The following is a 20,597-nucleotide window of genomic DNA, read 5'->3' on the forward strand; positions in this document are numbered from 1 at the left end:
CATGTTTTATAGTACATCACCATCAGATTAATATAGTTAGGGTCATTGTTTTGTTTGTGTGGCTATCCTGCATTTTCTCAAGAGAGTTGTTAAAAACCTGTGAAGATTTTTAAGTTCTTAGAACAGAGTATTTCAGGGGAAAAAATTTAAAAGTATTTTACAGGCATTGCATGACACTAGCTGGATTGCTACACACTTTAAAAAAACAAGGATTGAGAGTATGACAATTGCAATGTTGGAAAATACTTGGTTTTTTAGAGAAACAGACTATTGGAAAGTGTGGGCTGACATTTAAAAGGACAGTCATTAATGAACGGAGCTCTGTGTTTCAGTGGATTTAAGATCAGGCCATAGACAGAAAAAGCATGAGTCTTGGAATTGTGATACATTTTTACAAGAGTACAGTACTCTACAACCAGGTTCCTTAGTTATTCCATACATGAAGAGTTTAATATATCAGGTTTATACATATGAGGATATTTTACCTTACGCAGGATTTTGATTTAGTAAGTGATACCACAGTGCACAGAAATCACTATAAACAAGTACAAGTTACATTTAGCAGAACATAACAATGGACTATACACATGAATCACAATACAAACATGATTCTTGTTTTACTTGTCTTGTTTGATATGCTCACTGTCACAATGCTGATCATCCCCAGCCACTGGGAAGGAACTGGACTAAAGCCAGCCCAAGCCTTTCTCTCTTCAAACTTTTCTTTCTCAATTGCTCAGCTTTGGTACTGTATTGGGTTCAGCCAGATATACACTGTCCTGTGCTAACTCAGGAAGACATTCACACTCTTGCTTATGTTTTTATTAACTGTTTGACAACAAACATTCATGTGACCAGTCTATCTGTGCAACTGACACAGTCATTGAGCTAAAACAAAGGCTGCTCTCTGGTCCCTTTTTTTGTTACATTCAGCTTTCTCTGCAACAGTGATGGTAAGTGGATTTTGTCTGAATTCAGTGGGAACATGTCTGTGTAAGAATGCCTAGCATATTTTGAGAGGCAGGCACAGGAATATTTTTAAATGCATCAAGCTATGTAAAATCTGTGAAAAGAGCTCAAATATTTCTTTTTCCCTAGTGGAAGTTTTTCATCATGAATCTTGTTACTTTATCTTCTGCAGAGAAGAGTCCGTTGCCACAGTGGTATTTTTTTCAAATATGAATCTTCAATTTGAAATCTTTTGGTCTTTCTAAAGTCAATCAGAAAGGTTCTGATAAGATCACTGGAGACAGACCTGATCCTTAGTACTAAGATACAAAGCTATGAGACATTTATCAAAGCAATATATTCCCCTGGAAGTACAGATCTCATTAGAGTCTAATGTTTACTAATATGCAAACTTTGGTAGAATATAACTTAGGCTCTTAGTCATGTTCTCCTGTTCTCATACGTATTTGCAAAACTGTATTGTTGCAGACAGAGCTGAGCTGCATTCACGTGAACTTAATTTTATCCATTTGTCTGGGAATGGGGCTAAATTGTAAAACAGCTTAATAGACTTGGGGGATCATTAGGCGTTCATTATAAATACATTTTTATAATCAAATCTCATGTAATTCTGTTACTGTAGAATTAATACACTCATAATAGAAAACACTGTACATTTCTGCTTCAATAAGTAAAGGAGCTTGTTACATTTCAGTAAGACATACATAAATACCACAGGTCAGAGACAACTGAAACAAAGTTTTTTATGCCATTGGTTTATTTTGGATAAACTCTACAAACATTGTTGTGCATAAGGTGCAACTATACTTTTGGACTGAGACATATTTATGCCTTCAAATTCCTCTTTCTCTCCAAAGCAAAAAAAGTAAGAGATTCCCAAAAGTCTCACAATATTTATAGCTAGGGTTTGTTAGTGGAATCTGTTTTGCTTTCCTGTGGTATGAATACCAAGTGCCAAAGTAGGAGAACATTGTCCAGTGTTGCGCTTCTAGCAACATGAAATGATTAGGAATAAGCATCTGCTGATGTGTGCAGTGAAGTGATGAGGCTTGAGGCCGTGCAGACAGTCCTGGAATTCCTCTGTGAGCAGCCATTGAAGTTCAAGTCCCTTGGAGCTGCTCTTTTCTTGTGGCTGGCGTGCACGCTGTCTCCGTCGCTGGTGTCGAGCACCACCGTCATGCTGGAGTCCATCCTGGACACGGCGTAGAGGCTGCTCTGCCGGGTGGGGTGGAACCTGGCTGCCTTCAGCTCCAGCTCGTCATAGCTGGACACCTCAATGAAGGGGCACCAGCGGAACGCTCGCTTGAAGCCAGCTCGGAACCTAGGGGAAAGAAGGCTGGGTAAAGCCTGTGCTTGCGAGAGCCAGCCCCAGGCCTTCGCCTGAAAACATGCACACTGCTGGCAGGACACTGACTGGGCCAGGTATCCTGCCCCTAGGCCTGGGTGTGGTGAAATCAATGGGAGTTTCCTTGACTGAAGTCTGAGAAGGGCAAAAAAAGTAGTGGTAACAACTCATTTCAATTTCTGATTTCCTATATGCTTTCCCTGCATTTTAACAGTGATATTTTACTTAGAATGAATTTCCTGTCCTTTGCCCATGCAAATTAAACAAACACCAACTTTCATAGAACAGTCTTCACAGAAATTGTTTTGATTTAACCTCTAATGAAATCTGTACCTATATTTTAATATTTTTTTCCAGCAAGAAACTTTGTAAAAACTTTTCTCTAAAATGCCATCCGAGTTTCCATATTTCAATATCCCTTCTGTGTTTCTAACAGAGATGCTTATATGGGAATGTTGTAATGACTAATAATTAATTGCTCATGTAAAATATTTGGAAAATGATTTTTAATAATCAAGAGTATTCTTGAAAGCTGAAGTCTCAATGTGAGCAATATACAAACAGGCATTTTGAGGCTTTAGAGCATCAGTGTTTGCAGTACTCATACAGAGGCAGGGATTCACCATAAAGACCATTGCTACATTTTGTGTGTCTGCATTCCCAGAATAAAAGTTTAATATAGTATAAAAAAAAGCCCCCCTTTTCATCTAGACCAAAGCTTATCTGACTTTCTCACTTCTCTTGCTTTGTTTAAACAATCAGCTCTGTTGTTTATCCTGTCGATAAGGTTTTTGGAGCAATGGTTTAACTACCACAGTGATGGTTGCAGGTAAAAATTCACATAAAGTGTTCAGTTAAAGTTAATGGATCTCACAGAAGTGACTTTTCTGTCCAAAATTTTAGGTTTGCAGTGGAATTCTCAACTGATAACAGCTGAGCAGGTTAGCATGCTCTGTTTACATACAGTCCATATTTTGGAAAAATGCTGAAACAACATCTGATGGAAATGGTGATAGAAATTGTAAAACAGAAATATCTTTAAACTGCGTTACTTTTCTTGGCACTTCCATCCTCTTTCTAATTCAGGGCATGTTTCTTCATCTTGAAATAATGCCCTCTTTATCTAGATACATAATGTCCTAATTAGTCTGGAAGATGATGCTGGGGATAGATGTTCTAACTCTGATACTAGATCCAGCAGAGGCATGAATTGATCTGACTCCCAGCAACAAGCTCTATTTTGCTACTTAATAAAAAGGAAGCAGACAGTCTGGTATCTTCATTTCAATATGGAACTTAATTATATGAAAACTGTCACTGGGATTTCATTCTTGCATCAAATTCTGAACAAGGTGACCTTTAGTACATCTCAAAATATTAATTTTTCTTTGGCTGTATTCTTTAACTCAGACACGTAATTTTGCAGTTTGCAAGTGTCACCACAAGCCACATCAGAGATATTATTTTTATGAATACTTTTATAACTGTGCCATAAAAAGTTTTTGAAGAAAATGGGATTGGTTTAGAAGTTTTATGGTAGTAATTGAAAAATATGAGGCCTCATTCTTCCTTGCCTTTGATTTTGCAGACACTGGACTTTTATTGAAATCTGGTTTCTATTGAAATTAATGAAAAATTTGCCATTTGAGTTATGGTTTTGTTCTGGCATGCTAAAATTTTACCTCATCTTTGAACAGTTGTAAATGATGAAAAGAGGCAGAAGGCTCTATGAATTTAGTCATTACCTTGTCTTTTTGAAAGATCGTGAATGTTAATCATCATAAGTTATCTTCATCAAGGAGGAAGATGCCAGTGTTTTTACACCAATAAAAAGTTGTTAGGATTTTTTCACTTCATTTTTGATTAGACTCCTTTTGTCAGGTACTGCATGATCTTTAGTGGGGGTTCAGAAATACTTTGCACTTGGTGTAAAGTTTGACAGTAATTAAATTTGGTACTGGCTGCTAAGCCAAAAGAGATTTGAAATAGTATTTAAGATCACTTATTATTCAATACTGATTCATACTGACTGAGTTTGTGAAGTAATTAATTGTTCTTGGTGATCTTTATGCAGTAATGCTAGAAGAAATACTGGTGAATAGGAGGGCCAGGATGAGTTTGTGTAGATCCTGGTCCTATAAGTTGAAAGACTTGAGTCAGTTCTGCAATGCAATAGTCTCATACTAGCCAGTGTCTGTAAAATGTCACCAAACTCAACAAGTGCAGTGCCTTTGAAATTCAGAGCATAATTTTATTGCTATCAAACAATACTGCAATTTAGTATTAAATAATGAGAATATAAACATTTGTATAATATTTATCAGCCTGTTGTAGATTTTCAAGAAATCTAATGCTGAGATCTACAAAACACAGCAAGTCACATTTTGAATTACATTCTTCCAGCAAAACAAAATTTGAGCTACAATTAGTGAGCATAAGCTTGCATTCTATATCACAAATTAACATCTTTATTTCAATATTTTGCAAACTAAAAAACATTAAACTGCTATAGTTTTTTATATTTTGCAGGTGGACATGTGAAGGACTGGTTTCTGAAAACTGAATTTTACTCTGAAATTTTAAGTAGACCAAAATATTTACTGGAAGCCCACCTTTGGGTATTTGGGTATTCTTTTCAAGTACAAACCTAAAGGAAGAAGAGGGTTTTTTTTGCATTTTGTTCTCTTGCCCACTAACTGAAAACTATTTAAGTGAAAATTTTGTCTTTTTTTCCATTTAAGCAATTTATATTCTTGGTGAAGTTATGCACCTCATTTCATAACCAGCTCTTACCTTTTGTTAAGACAGCAGTAGATAATAGGGTTGTACATTGTAGAGCTCATGGCAAGCCAAAAGCTGGCTAAATAGATTTGCTGAATGTATTTCCACCGATTTAATTGTTGATAGATCCCAGTAACTATGAAGTAAATGTGGTAGGGCAGCCAGCAGACAGCAAATGTCAGCACAACCACAATCATCATTTTTACCACCTGAAAGAAGTAATAATCATATTTAGCCTTTTTTATTTGGACTAGCATTGCAACACCATTAATAATTTTCTTGTAATTAATTTTTAAAGTTAGTCAAAGGAAAGCTGAATATGCTTTTGTATAGTTTTTCCTTTTAATCCAACTCTCTTAATTATTTTTTTCTTGACTGGAGATCCTCTTTTTCCTAAGAAAAATAGCATGAAAATATTCCCTGACTTTGTTTTAATTTTTGCAAGTAATGTATTTGCTTACTTATATTTGGCTGTCTAAAATATCACTTCTTTTCTGTCCATATAATCATGGCATAAGGTTACAGAGCATTTTTTTCACACACCCCATTTTGAACTTTTATTGACCTTGGTGCCTATTTTTATTATGGTCTGCAAGTTCCCAGTTTTTAGATGTGATTTGAATGACACTAGGACATGTAGGAAATGAGCAACTGCAGCATCCTGTGTAATTTCAGAGCCTAACAATTCCCTTGGCTGGTGATCCTTATTTGTTGTTTTCTGCAGGCATCACAACATCCCTTAGCTACCATAGTTTCCAGTAAGCACAAATGAAGAATAGCTCTGCTCTGTGCTCCAAACACATGAAGAAAGCTTGCTTGCAACTCATGTTAAATTTTCACTCCCATCTTTCTCTTTTCAGCTGTGTCAAATATTAGTCCAGCTACCATTTTCAACACATATGTTACATGTTTACACCAAAGGTTTTATTTCTGTAGCTAAAATGAAACTAGACATGATAGATCTATGCTGGGAAGTCTCTTGCTCATTTGTACTTGTGAATATCAGCAATCTCTATGAACAGTTCCTTTATTTGCTCTGTACAAAGTGCCATTTCATACTGTTTCTAGTTTTACCAGAGAAAAAATCCAAAGAGCTGAAATTTGCCATACTTACCTGACTTTGGTTAATGTTGTTACAAAATTCCAACTAACACAATTAAATCCTTTTACATATAAATGATATGGAGTCCTCCTTAATTTGCATTGCATCTTCCTATGGGAAACTTAGACCAATTTTTCATTTAATAGCTGGCACCAATTAACGATCTTTCCTGCTGGATAGGACTGTTATGTGCAAGATTTTGCTTATAAGAATACTTATTATTGCTGATATATATGCACTGATCATCACTTAAAGGTAAAACAGTGGCATCTGGCCACATATACAACATTAATAATAGTTGGTTCTACTGTTGCACTTTCATTCAGTTAACTATAAATCATCCTCTGATCAGGAAGATCAGTATTATTATAAAGGAAGACAACACACCAACTCTGTGTCTACATCTAGGCATATATAGGAGTTTGTGATTTTTTTGGGGTGGGGGGAAGAGATTATAATTTTATGTGGACAGGCATTTCTGGACTAAACTATGTATGTGAATTGATGCATAAAAATCACAGTCTGTAATTAAATGGCATAGTTATTTCACTGCTTTCAACATAACTTCCACTGTTCTGCTGAGAACTTCCACTTCTGCCTTACACATGTATAGATAGAAGCCTTAACTCCATAGTTTTACCATGGTACTTAAGCTCCCTGTCATTGGTTTACAGGTGCACTTTGCTTGTTGCTGTGTTTTTATAGGTCTGTCAGGAATGATAAATGTTACCTCAGTACCTTTCAAGAGTTCTGTAATTTCAGAACACTTGAGAGTCTAATTACTTACCTTGATATTTAATTAGCAAATCTTGCAGTACCAGCTGTGCATGCGAAATTGTTCCTAGAGTTAGTCATCATTGGAATATCATAGGTACTGAATGAGAGGATTTTTGTGTCCAGATTTTCAAAGTGTCAGCAGGTAGATCTGTATTTAACGGTGTACATTTCATCTGTGCAGTGCTTGAGAAAACTGTAGATCTTCCTAGCAACTAATGTAGCTTCATCTGGTTGAACACTCTGTCACTCATGCCCCAGAGATGCTAGAAATCACAGAAAGAGTCCAGGTTGTCTGTTTGACATGCTCAATTTGTGTTAATTTTTTCCAAAAGAAAGTTGCTTGTCTTTTTTCTGACATCCAAATGCTCATTGTCTAGTTTTCTGGGTTATATTGAAGGGCAAGGCAAGCAGTGCTTCCAGAGTCTACTTAAAGGTCTCCTAAAGCTAACAAACCTTCACAAACTACAAAAAATAGATTTAGATTTCAGCTGTTGCAAAAATTAACCCTGAAGGAATGAAGTTTGGGACCAGAAATCTCAAACTAACTTTTATCCTGCAAAGAAAACCCAGAATTTTTCTTGTCACAATTCAATTCTAATTTTGAATTTTAATTTTTTTAAGTTTTGAAATGAAAAATACCAAATCACCCCAAGAGAATTGCATATTTTCCTCTTTGTTTTAAACAAAAGGTTAGTCTTTTGTTTAAAACAAAATACTCATATTTTAAAAGAGTGATATAAGAATTTCTTATTGCTGTTTCTGTCTGGAAATCCATGATTAAATTTTAAGTCATCATCATCCTGAAAGCAGAAATTTCTGAAGCAAATAGTCAAACAAGCTGCAGATTATTTAAATGGACTTTAGTGTTTGATTTAATTTGTGAAGTAACAAGTCACTTGAATGACAGATAGTGAAACACATTACATTCTTAATCATTGAGGCTTGCAAGTCATTTTGAGTATTTATATAGTACAGTGCACTTATTGACGTATTTCCTAGGAGAAGATAAGTGAGATGTTGCAAATCTGTGTGGTTGGAATTGTTGGAATCACAAGACAATTAAGGTTAAATTTGAAGTCAAACATAAGTTGTGAGAGGAATCAAAAAGCCCTAGTCTGTTCTCATTTCATTATCTAAGAATGACTATGTGTTGGCAGAAATGGAGGGAAAAAAAGAACCAGGAGAAATGGAAGGAGACTATTCCCAATGTCCTTTTCCCTTTCAGAGAGAGGCACACACTGTGCAAGTCCATACCTTGTAGTTTATAGCTGTGGTTCTTGTCTGTAACATTGGCCTTTCTGGTATAAAGTTTCATTTCTTGATTATTTCAATAACTGTGAATGGACTTCAAGGTCTGTAAACCCAGAGTACCAGGGTACCTTGAGTTTGCTTGTAATAAATTTTGATGAACAAGTGCCCATAAACCAACAGAGAAAATAAATGAAACAGGCCCAGTTTACCACAAAAACTTGATTTTCTTTTCCCAGTACACTGTGATGTTTCGCTAAAGAAACCCCAGTGACACTTTACAAGTCCAACTGCAGAGTGTAAAAGACAGCTTCAGAGTTCGGGTTGTTTTTTGGCTACTTAAACCTGTGACTGAAAAAAAAAAGTTCTTTTTAATAGGTCTGTTCTGTTTCACTTTTTTGAGATGTTACCATTTTTCAGTAGCTTTTCCTTCCATTCTGACTTGCATAGAATTCATTAATAACGGCTTGCTCTGGTGTATTAAGAAACATTTCTAAAGCAAGAAAATGACTGAATTCTGTTGCTTAGCTTGAAGTCTAGCTCAGTTCCTGCCACCATTTCACCATGGAGCTTTCCAAAATGTGAATTGCAGTGAAAATCTTTTATCCCAGTGGCACCATTCTCCCCTGGTGCTCTGTTCAATCTCCCTCTGTGTGTATTGTGGGCCGTGTGACTGGAGGAAAGGGGTTATTTTCTGTTCTGGGCAATACTTGTGTTAAATGAGTTGTACTGAGTCTCCCAGTTGTGCAACCTTCATGCAAGTCTTGAGGCCAGATTTGTAAATGGAAAATCAAAGTATTTTATACATTTAGTTTCATCAACATCTGCTATATATTTCATCTAACATATCGATGCACTGCTGCCTATGTCTAAGAAAAACTATGTCTAGAAAAGGAAGTTAATTTATGTGTTTTGTGGTCTTGTCCTTTCCTTTAAATCCTTTCTGTCTGGGTAAGGAGCATTCTTTCATTAATGGATGTAATGAGAAAATAATGTATTTAGAAGAGGAAAACCAATGTAAGTTAATTGGAATTGGAGTTTCCAAGTTTGCCTTTGCCTTGAAACATTTGGAACAGTAAAAGTGAAAAGGAACTAGCATATTCTGCTACACTCAGAAAAACCAGCAAGTATGTTTATTTTTCCATCCTGTTTTTATTTTGCATGAAGAATAGCTAGAAAAGTAGTCTGATTTAAGAGAGCAGCTCTTGAAAGATTGGGAATAACATATACTTTTCTAAGAGACTCAGTTGCTGCTAAAAGAATATAGCAATTCACATTGCAAGACATTGATTTGCCAGCAGCACCTAAGACTTGGACCATCATTTCCTTTTCAATCTTCTCTGCAGCTCCTTATTGCCTTTCTAAATCATCTTTGATACTGCTGCTTCTACAAGTACGGGAATTTGGCTTTTGATTTCATTTGCAATTATATCACACAAAACAATTTAATTACTTGCAGAACTTTTACTCCTGGGTATTATGCAGATATAAATGAGAAGCAAATGATTTAGGAACCCGTGGAGAGTAAGAATGTCTTTGTTTGCCCTCTCCTGGATGTTATTTATTCATGAATATGGCTAAGCACAGTTCAAAGATAATCCCTGGAATCATAACTTTCTCCCTGTGCTCTTTTGGGAGAGGTAAAATGCCACACTAACATTTCACAAAATGTTTCTGCCAGCATGTTAGGATGCAGCCAATAAACCCACTTCCCAGTCCTGGGGATCTACATGGCACTTATGCATGAAGCACCAGAGAGAAAGGAAAACCAATATGCCTTTGCTTCCCCACAATGCTTATTTGGAGTAAAGTATCTCTCTTCTGCAAGAAAGTTAGGATTCAAAGGTAATTCTGCTGGCAACAATACAGAGACAGAACTGACTTCTAAGATACCAAGTGCTTTGACAAACTCAGGCATTTTCCATACTCTTTCAACCCATAGGAAAGGACGAATTTTTAATAGCTGAAGGAGATACACATTTAGGAGGAGAAAGCATGAGAGAGCTTGGAAGTGTTTCAGCCAGGTAGAGTACTTGCCAATTCCAGTGCTCCAGATAATTTTCGTCTTCTGACCTGTGCTTTCCATCTCTTTTTCTCAGTTACTTGAAATAAAGAAACTGTTTTTCATTTCAGTTTGCTTAATCCCTTGTTGCAAACAGAATTCATAATAATTTTAGTTAAGCTCTAAAGTTCAAATATTATAAATATTCAAATATTATAAAGTTCATATTCTCTTCTAGTGTGAAGTAGTTTTTAATTAGTTTTCTTTCTTCCAAATGATAAAATGTGGGACTGCCCTCAAATTAAAGCAATTCTGACATTTTTTTATGAGTGATCTTAACTGCTGCCATTTTTACATGATGTTTCCCCAAAGTTGCATAGAACACAGGTTTGATAGTGACTGAGTTTCTCTCAACGTGTCAAGAAATATTTGTTCCATTGCAAAAAAGGGGTAATTTGCTCAGAGTTTTATTTTCCTTGAGAATGCTTGATTTTACAAGCATCTGATAGGGGCAAGGAGGAAAAGTTTCCACAATTTTTATGTTATTTTATTTAAAAAGAGATGTCTCAATTTCTCACAAGAGATTGTTGGATATTAGGCAATATGCTAATGTCTGCTGCTCAGACCAAGAGGTTTTTTCTGTGAGCTGGGCAACAAGTAAAGGTAGGTGGCCTTGTATCATTGTCTTGGTCTTAAGCATTGAAGAGCATAAGAAGTTTTATGTTCTTTAGAGAATGATTCTGAGTGGCTGTTATGGGATTGGCATTATTTGGCATGATTATCCACCTGAGATCTAGTTCTGGGAAAAAAATGAAAAAGCTGATGTAGTGCTTTTATACTTAAGATTCATACCACCACTTATTTTACAATACCTTTTTTTCTTTACCTGGAATGAAAGATGGGGCATAATTAATTTCCATTCCTCAACCAAATATGTGATTTGTTGTGTGGGGAAGTAAAAGAATAATATCTTCTTTTGTTTTGCTAATAGGGGTAATTAATTCTGAAGTCCACTTTCTGACACAATTCTGAAAGTGCTTTGAAATCTTTAATCCTTATTGTAGGCTCAATGTTTAAATTAACTTTCCATATAGGCCTTCTGAAGGAATGGCACTATAGGACACTGAAGGAATGTTCTCTTTTAAAACCTAGATCTTATGTACTGGACACTGCAATAAACAACTAATGCTGAACCTAAAATGACATGGGTACTTTGGTTATGTTCAAAATAAGAGCACAGGCTCTTATTTCGTGTTTTCATATTTTTTAATTGTTTTATTTCCAGTTTATTCAACTAGGGGAATTAAATAAGTGATTTATATAATTAGAAGCCATTTGAATGTTTACCATATTTCTCCAGAATTTTGGCGTAAGACCATAATGGGAAGAAATGCAGATTGTTTGCTACATAGTTTGAAAAACCTCTTTCATCTCTTTTTTGTTGATAAGAACTATGAATTATATCTGGACTGTACTTGTTTAAATTGCATGGCAAAATTCTCTTAGGAAAAAAGAACAGTTAAAGCTATTTCTTAATTGCCATCATAATTATGCATTTGCAGTGGTAGTAGCATCTCCCCTTCCAAAGATGAAGAAAAAATGTTTATTACCACCTAAGAAAAAAAAAAAGGCAAAAAATTTTAATATTGTCCCCCAGTGTATTTTCATTTAAATTGACTTCAAAGGAAACTGTTAAGGTCAGTGATGTAGACGTTTGTTTTTTGCATTTTATGCACCTAGTTTATTTTTGTCATTCTTCAAATGACTGTACAAGGTTATTAATTTATTGAGAGAAGTAGACTTGTAACTCATATAGGGAACATTTTGGAAGTACTTGGTCAATAAAAAGTGGTACATGCTCTGATCAATTATTGATGAAAAGTATCAGAAGTGTCATTCTCCTGACAGCATCTTCTTTTGTGCAGACAAGCATTGCTTCAAGTATTAAAGTATCCACATGACTTGGCCATAATGGTCAACGCACTGGTCATTATTGCACTGGTTGGATACTCATGTGATATCCCAATTCGTGGAATAAGGTGTAAGCTGACCCATGCCAGGGTGGCTGAAACTGTTTCCTAGGAAACCTGGAGAAATAAAACCCTACTTCTATCCACCCCAGAAAATGAGTAATGAAATAAAAGTGCTTTGCATAGGTTTTTTACAATGTTGCAGTACAGAAATTTCTGTATAATTAAATGCTTGAATTAAAGGATTAGATTTGTTAGGTGAAGGCATTAATGGACATAACATAGAAACTCTTCTGTGTGTAGCTGTGTAGATTTCTTCTTTAACTCAGAAAAAAACTGTACTGAAGCTAAGTTTTGTTTTGTCATGAAGCGCAGCCTGTGATCAATGCAAAAGTGTGTAAGTGTAATGCGGGAACTGCAGTTTTGTTCTGCTGAATATACAGGTCTTGGCTCTGCAGTCCTCCAAAATGACTGTTCTGCATCAGATTTTCTGGGCTTTTCACCACACAGATGCTTGGCAGTATTCCAAGACTGAAAACTCATGCTAAAATTAATTTATTAATGACTTCCCTACTGAGACTCAATGAGGAAGGGGCTTCTTATGTACTCTCTCCTAACTATTTCCAAGGTTTGTTTATATGCTGGTGAAAAAAATTGCATACAACTTGAAGAACACACTTTGTTCTGAATGTGGGATTTTAAGCTTATTGGTCTGGAGGGTCCGGTCGCAAACTTGAACTCGGAGAGAAACTGCACGGAGAAAATCAAGCCTGTCTTAAAAAACCCAGCTCCATAGTTTGAAACATGGAGATCATAATCTCTGTGCTGAAAATCTGAATGTTGAAAAAGAGACACTTGGTTTTCATGTCTTTCTCGTGGGTATCTTAGTTTTATTATTCACAGACATCTATAGTTGAATTCAGCAATGCATTTGAAAACACACTGGGCTTGCTAACATTGGAGTGAAGCATCATTGAAATTTTTTTCTGCTAACCTAGTGTTACTTCCATTCTTAAAAATATGAGGCATTAGTAAGCAGAATTTTTACCCCAGGACTGTGCCTGGACTTTGTGTTTCACATAAACTTTCTGCCAACGGTGATCAGAAATATAAAAATAACAAGGAGAAACATCACAGCAATTCTCAGTGCACAATTACTGACCATGCAGAACTAAGATCTTAAGTCTGCCCCTGACCTGGAGATGTTGCTAGCTGTTCTATAAAAAAAGTATTGGCCAGAAAACTTCCATCAGTTTGTCAGTAAATACTTAAATTGGCAAGGTTTATGCACAGTATAAAGCCATTTTTAGTATTTACTCTGCTTTTACTTCTCTGTGATTGCTGCTTGAAGCATGAATGATAGATGTGGAAAGGTGTTTGTTCACAGTTCAGAGCCGAGTTTTAGGAACTTGAGGCTTGAATGGAAGCTGGTACTTCTGCTGAGTGTTCTGTAGCTGTTTGGAGATAAAGTGCAGAGAAGAGCAGTTTCCAGTAATTTTGTTATATTTCACTCTATCAATCATGTTCAGAGAACGATCAGGAGGAGGTATGACTTTATTTTTACCTCAATAGGAAATCTTGTTCAAAATGATGGGCAGATCATTAAAAAGAGAACAAATTTCTAGGAAAAAAAAAATCCTGAAAAGAAGAGCAGGTAAACCCTCTTTTTCTGAAGTTCTAAGACCATAAAATAGCTCCTTAAAAATATTTTGGGTTTAACATGAAATGATAGTAATTTCCCTGTACCTCATGCCTGAGTCTTTCTGCAGGCAGTTTCTAAGCATGTGAAGAGTGAGACTATGAAATAAAAATCGTGATTCACAACACTGATAATTACTTTGCTCATTCCATACATTTTCAGTAGGTTTTCAGTCCATATACTTGGTAATAGAAAGAATTTAATGAAACTTTATAAAACTTAAAACTTTTGCCTCATCCTAGTGGAAAAAAGGTGCCTCTTTGTGTGTATATGTTTTGGGAGGGGCTCATACATTGTAATTAATGTAATGGTTGTGCAGGAATTAATTATTGGTAAATGAAAATGCCCAAATTGGGCTTTCCTGTCAGTACTCTGTATCTCTTCATGTGGAGATATTCGGTAACTGTGGGAATGTATTACAGATCAAAATAGGAAAAGGTATCTTATTCTGCTAGTATTTCACCAGAAAGATATTCATATGATATTCTGACCCTCATTACTATTTTGATGTTTTTCTTAAACTTAAGAGAAAATAAACTTTTAAAAATTCCTATTCTGCAAATTTTTTGCTGTAATAGTAATTACTTGCAAGTAGAGACTTTGTTGTGTTAATAGAAATCTGGTGAGTCTGGCAGGGTATTTGTCTTTACAGTTATGGAACAATTGCTCAAATTGTTAGTGGAACACTAACATCTGCAGTCTGGTCCAATAACCTTCTTAATGGCCAGTCCTGGCTCACACATGCAGAACCATGAAGAACAGCAGGTGGGGTAAGCATTTGTGCTCTGTAGGAAGCATACTAAGCATCATGTCACGTCTCTTTGGGTAACTAATTTCATCTACAGGGTTACAAGCCAAATTTTAGGCACAGGTACCAGTTTGTGAAGCCAGATTCTAGCATCATTAGGATTGGTTTGCATCTACCATATTAACAAGGCTATTTAATACTACTCATTAATAGTCAGATTTAAGGATATCATAGTAAGAGTGCCCTGAAGCAGAATGAGAGAAAACCTATCTTTAGTTATTAATTTCTGTTAGTAATTTTGCCTGATACATTTCACTACTGAGCATGATTTGGGAAACACTGCACTGGAAAGATAGTTGAGAGAAAAAACTATTTTTATTAGAACGTATTTAATACTAATCTCTCTCCAATCTGGGATATATTCTGTAAGGATCAGTCTTGAGATATGCCTCATTTAATGTATTTACTGAGAAGTTTTGTACAGCAAAATAAAGGCATGTCATAAGTTTGACAAGACACTTCTGAACAGCTTTGCTGATATAGAAGCAAGGCAGAGAAAGAACCAGTTTGTAGAAGAACTGTGGGAGCAGAAATGCAGTTTGAAAATGCTGTTCCATACTTTGTATGGTACCAATAGCAATTGTGTCCCTAGGTGGGATGGTGGCAGTGACAGATATCACAGAGCAGTTAGGAACTGCTGGACTGGTACTGTGCTAGTTTTGATGGGTTGTTTTACTCTGTACTTCCATAGGTAGGAGCATACTCAGAAAAATTCTGGGATTTGCTCAATTAAGGACTAATAAAATTATCTGCTGGGAATTTGTTTGCCTGCTGTGAACAAATGAGGAGGAGACAGATGTTATTGACTCATTATAGCGTGACCAGGTCATACGTTTAATGAAAGGAAAAAATGGGATACTAGGATGTTCCAGATGAGGCGTTCTCAGTGGAGAACAGGGAGTGATCCCTGTGCAGGACCATGGTGACACTACACTGATGGCATTCCTTTTCTGGTTTCGGTCACTTGTTGCATAAAGATGTTATATAAAAGATCAGAAGCACTTTTTTCATTTATGTAACAAATGTAAACAAAGTCTGAGAGAAGAAATGGACATAAAAACATCTGTAGAGGTGACACCAGTGAGGGATCTTAAGTAACTAATTAAGCTAACTGAAAATAATGGCATAGACAGAGCTGTCTGTAAAGAAATTTAGCCTGTAAAACTCTAGGATTGGTGAGATTTTTTTTAGAAGCTGGAGGTTTAAGATGGTATCGGGGGAGTTCTGTTACTTGTCTGTGGTGACAGGCCTTGAAGGCTGGTTCCTGTCCTGTTTTCATTTAGCATTTCAATATTGAAAGACACAAACTGACACTCAGCCAATAAGTGGAGAAAGCACTGAACACAGTTCAACATCTTCCAGTGTCTGGCAAACAAGGGATGAGTTAGCTTCTGAAGAGCCTTTAAAACCATCTGAGAATTCCCTCTTCCTGTTTTACACAGCCCTAGATGAGGTTGGTGTTTAAAACTTTTCATGACTCATTGATATGAAAATCATCAAAAAGATTTAATTTCTAGAGTAGTTTCACAAAGTCTGAGATATATGACTACGTGATTATTACCTTGGAGGAGACTGATTTAAAACTATGAGATAATAAAATCAGACTAATTACTTCAGAAACTTTTTGGTGCATTCTTTGTATTTTGCATATAGGAAACATAGTGTATGAGCATAACCAGCTTCCACTTTGGTATTTTTGTTACACCTTCAGTTGCCTGAGGAATTAACCAGCAGACATTTCTATGTGAGGACTGCACCTTTAAAAAGCATCTCTGTTTCTCTTAATTGTTGTCTGATAACAGAGCAGTGGAGTGGACAGAAGTGGTGCTAACTGGTGTAAGTTGTTATTCAACCTCATATAACTAAGTCTTTTTTCTTTTTTAATGTGCTGAACAATGATTGATAAATTTGTGAATGTAGCTGCACTGAAGTACCTGTGGTTTTCAATCACAACAGAGCTTTGGCCAGCAAGGTGCTCACAATGCATCAGCATTTTGGATACATAATAATTTAACTGTAACTGTATGAAATTTCAGCTAACCAAGCAATACAGCCACCCACACATTATAATATAAGCCATAGTGCTATGACTGTTAGATCAGTGAGATCACCTCTTCTTAAAATAGTGTTTATTTCTCCAGCTTAATCTTCTGTGTTGGTTCTCTTCTAGTATTTATTTATTCTGTTTTCATTGTCAATCTCTGCTAAGTCAAAGAGTAGACCCATTTACAGAAGATGACTATGGATGAACCAAAACATCATACAGGTCCCTATTTTTGGTGGGAGAGACACAGTATTTATAGTAAACTGAGCTTCTGCACCTCATTACCCCACAACAGGATGGGTGGGTTGTTTCACATATCACTCCCTTACACTGAATGTAAGGTCAGCTAACGGGAAGAAGTGCCTTCCCAGGGAAAAGTGCCCATGGCTCTTTATGTATGTTTGCTCCATTCTGGAGTGGACACAGGGTCAGTGTGTGAGCAAAGTGCTCCGACACCATCATGGCAGTAATTTCTGTCTGTGGTGCACAAGCACAAACTAATCTTCAAGGTGGAAACACTCATGCCCCATGAACAAATAAATGATGGGAAAGCCACAATGACAATATGAGTTCTCTTCATGGCAGGTTTGGGTGATCTGTAGTCCAGATGCTTTCACCCTACATACGGTGTGTTCTAGGATTTGGCTCTCTTTGCACACTTAAATGTGTCTAGTGAATATTTTGACATATATGCAGCCTTGGCAAACCTGGCATTACCTGAAAAAAGACCAAAAAATTATATGTTTCTTACTGCATGACTTTTGAAAACTAGTAATATATGATGATTCAGTGTAAATAAGGGCATCAGCTGTGAAGATTTGACTTTTCTTTGAAGTCTGTAGTACAAGTTTGTGTAGAGTAGTTGATTGCAGGAGGTGTTTTTAATTGAATTTAGGATAATAGAGTTATATTTACTTTCTGCTGTATTAAACTTCTATTCCTTTATGTAATTTTGAAAATGGCATATAATATATAAGTTAGTGGAGACTGCAGTGCTGGTTCTCATGCTGAGATAAGCCAGGAGAAGATGGATTGCTTAAATAACTGGGAAGATTTTAAACTTACCATGTCTTTATGCAGTCCCATGAGGAAGCAATTGCTTTCCAATCTTGAAGAAGTCTGAACAAATATGTAGGATAAAAGTGAAGTTTCTGGATGGTGTAGGAAGTCACATGCAAGACAAACCCTTGGACCCAGAGTGTCAAAACATTTTGTTTCATATGGCTGGATGCAAACTTTCACAAAAGGTTTTATGAATGGAGCAATATCTAACCCTAGTCTGCCAGTTTAGACTTAGTGGTTGCTTATTAACTAGAAGGATCTTTGATTTCAGAGTTAATTATTGGTTATCATCTGATCTGTGGGTTCATAGTGTAATATTCTCATCACCTATTTATGTTGAATCAGCTTTATTTTATGAGTAAAGTCTTGTTTTTTCAAATCTGTGTCAGCCCATAATTAATTCAGTATTTCAAGAGTTTTGATGCCGTACTGCAATGCTTTAGGCTTTGACTCTCTTGCTTTTTTTTTTCCCCCTCCTTTTTTCTTTTTTTTTTTCTGCCTCTGCTCTGCAATAAACTACTCCATAGACAAACAATTAATCTTTTTTTTCAGTCTGACCTGGTTGGCTACCTTTTAATGCCAGCAAAAGTATAATTATTTCTAACTAGTACTTCTCTTTGTAAAGTGTGGTATAAAATATATATTAATGTGTTTTCATGTCATTTATTCATATGTGGTAAAGAAATAAAAAAGGAAAATCTGCATTTTTAGTTGAACTTAAACCCAGTGAGAAATCGGGAGCTTTTTTGTAGCTGCACTGCTATGTAAAAACAGGAGCATAAAGACACAACAATTCCTTCTGAATCAGACAGTTGCCCATCTATCCTACTATTCTGTCTCAGAGGCAGTAGGAGGTGCTGTTTATGGAAATCCCATGAACCTGGCCATTTTCTGTTTTCTATTTTTCTAATACTATCCCAGCACCCAAGACTGTGTTAAAGAGAAGTGCATCTCTGAGTCACCTTTTCAGTATCTGCTTGGGCATCTAGGACATCTACTTGGACTAGGGAAAATTTTTGAACATCAGGAACATTTCTTCACTGAAAGGGTTGTCAGCTGGTCAGAGGTTGGAGTTGTTGATCTTGGAGGTTTTTCCGATCTTAAAACTCTATAATTTATGAATTTATTGTTTGTTAATTTGCCTAAAACCTTTCTGAATCCTCTGAGATCGTAAGCATCTGGCAGTAAAACATCTGAGATGCCCTCTACCAACTTTTAAATGACCCTTTCTTAAAGTGCTCTCTCTTCTACCAGCCTTATGCTGCTCTCCTATTAGTTCTTGTATTTCAGGATTTGGTGACCAACAGTTCTTCAGTCACTTTAGCCACCACCTTTGTGTTTCTCTAAACCCTGAAATCTTGTCCCTTTGCCTACTTGTTTCCAAACTAAGAAGTTCAGGCCATTTAAATCTCTTCATAAGTCCTTTTATCATTTTTAGCTGCCCTTCTTAGACTTTCTCTAAATCTAAGAAAAGGAGGAGAAAGAAAGGGAGAACAAACCAGTGAAATATGTGTGAAGTGTTCATACAGGAGTTCTCACAGAGACTGACATTCGCTGGCATGCATATGGGGCTTTTTTCTTCTTTTATAGTCAAATTTGAGAAAAAAAATTATATTGAAACAATGTGGCTTTTAATCAGTCTTCATTGCTAAAAGAAGTTAAAATGACACCTCTAGCTCTGTTAAGAGAAGCAGAAAATACAGGCAGAAGCATAAGTGTGGAGGAATTAAAGTTACTGAGAAAGGTTTCTGGTGACATATTATCACAAAGTTAACAGTTGTAAGTAAAAGGAACAGTAAAGGAAATATGAAAGTTAAGAAGAACATTTTCTGTTCTTCTGTATTATTCCCGCTGTGGCCAGGCATAGTATCTTCTGTTGAGATAAATGTTCTTTTTTCAGAAAGCACTTGTATCAGAGCTGTATCTCTTGATAAAAGCAATACTAGCTGATTTTACTTGCAGTACATGATTATTCCCTCTTATGGGTTAAGTAAAGCTGCAAGAGTGATTGGAACTTGTTAGATTGCAAAAATAGGGTGTGAAGACAACATGTGAGAGCAAGTATTTGATTACAAAAAAAGTTTTGACCTAGTAAATCTTCCAGCAACATTATGAGACACTTGTATAAACTTGTTATGTACAACAACATATTGAGAATATAATTCCATATTATAAAAATGGGAATTGCAGGAGAATAAATGATGTTCAGCTGAACATCAGTCAGTCTCATGCCGGGAGCTCTAAGAAGAAGGGATAATGGCTGCAAAGTCCCTGCATGTAGCAAATGTTCAGAAGTTTGAAAGACGGATATCAGGCACGTTTAAGTGGGTCAGTCCCTGAGATATTTGATATTTTTGTTAAAAAAAAAAAAAAAAAAGCAGCAAAGGTAGCATCCAGTCCCGAATTTCTGAATATATTGTCTTTGACCTTAAAGATACTAAGCATGACTTTGTGTTGTCCAACCTACAGTGTGCACTGTGAAGTTCTTTGAATCCTTCATCCCTTAACGTTGCTTTCAGGAGGATTCAGGACTGTATTGCCGAATCATATATAAAATGACAAGTTCTATTGGACTACTAACGACTTTCTCAAACTTCAAATCTTTTCTAGAGAAATACTGTTTATTTTAAAGGTCTTGCATGACTGTTCAATACCTTCTGGATATTAAATACCATTTCAAACAACCCTAAGCAGACACCTTTGCACTGTTGCAAACATTGCAACGTTGCCCGATATGAAAAGCAGTCAGCTGTTTCATATTTCTCCTTCATTGTAAGTGCACAGATTTTC

At 36.1% G+C, this 20,597-nt stretch overlaps 1 protein-coding gene across 1 annotated transcript in view; it reads right to left on the reverse strand.

Annotated features, from left to right (window-relative positions):
- Window positions 1-325: 325 nt before the first annotated feature.
- Window positions 326-20,597, reverse strand: part of TACR3 (tachykinin receptor 3) — a 37,737-nt gene continuing 17,465 nt past the window's right edge. The window contains exons 4-5 of the mRNA XM_056489388.1: window positions 5,108-5,304; window positions 326-2,290 (exon numbers count right to left, since the gene is read on the reverse strand). Of these exons, the coding sequence (XP_056345363.1) occupies window positions 1,975-2,290; window positions 5,108-5,304 (513 nt within the window). The 3' untranslated portion in view covers window positions 326-1,974. The remainder of the gene's footprint in view (window positions 2,291-5,107; window positions 5,305-20,597) is intronic.

The sequence above is a fragment of the Oenanthe melanoleuca genome, chromosome 4 (genome assembly GCF_029582105.1).
Source record: "Oenanthe melanoleuca isolate GR-GAL-2019-014 chromosome 4, OMel1.0, whole genome shotgun sequence".
Classification (NCBI taxonomy): domain Eukaryota; kingdom Metazoa; phylum Chordata; class Aves; order Passeriformes; family Muscicapidae; genus Oenanthe; species Oenanthe melanoleuca.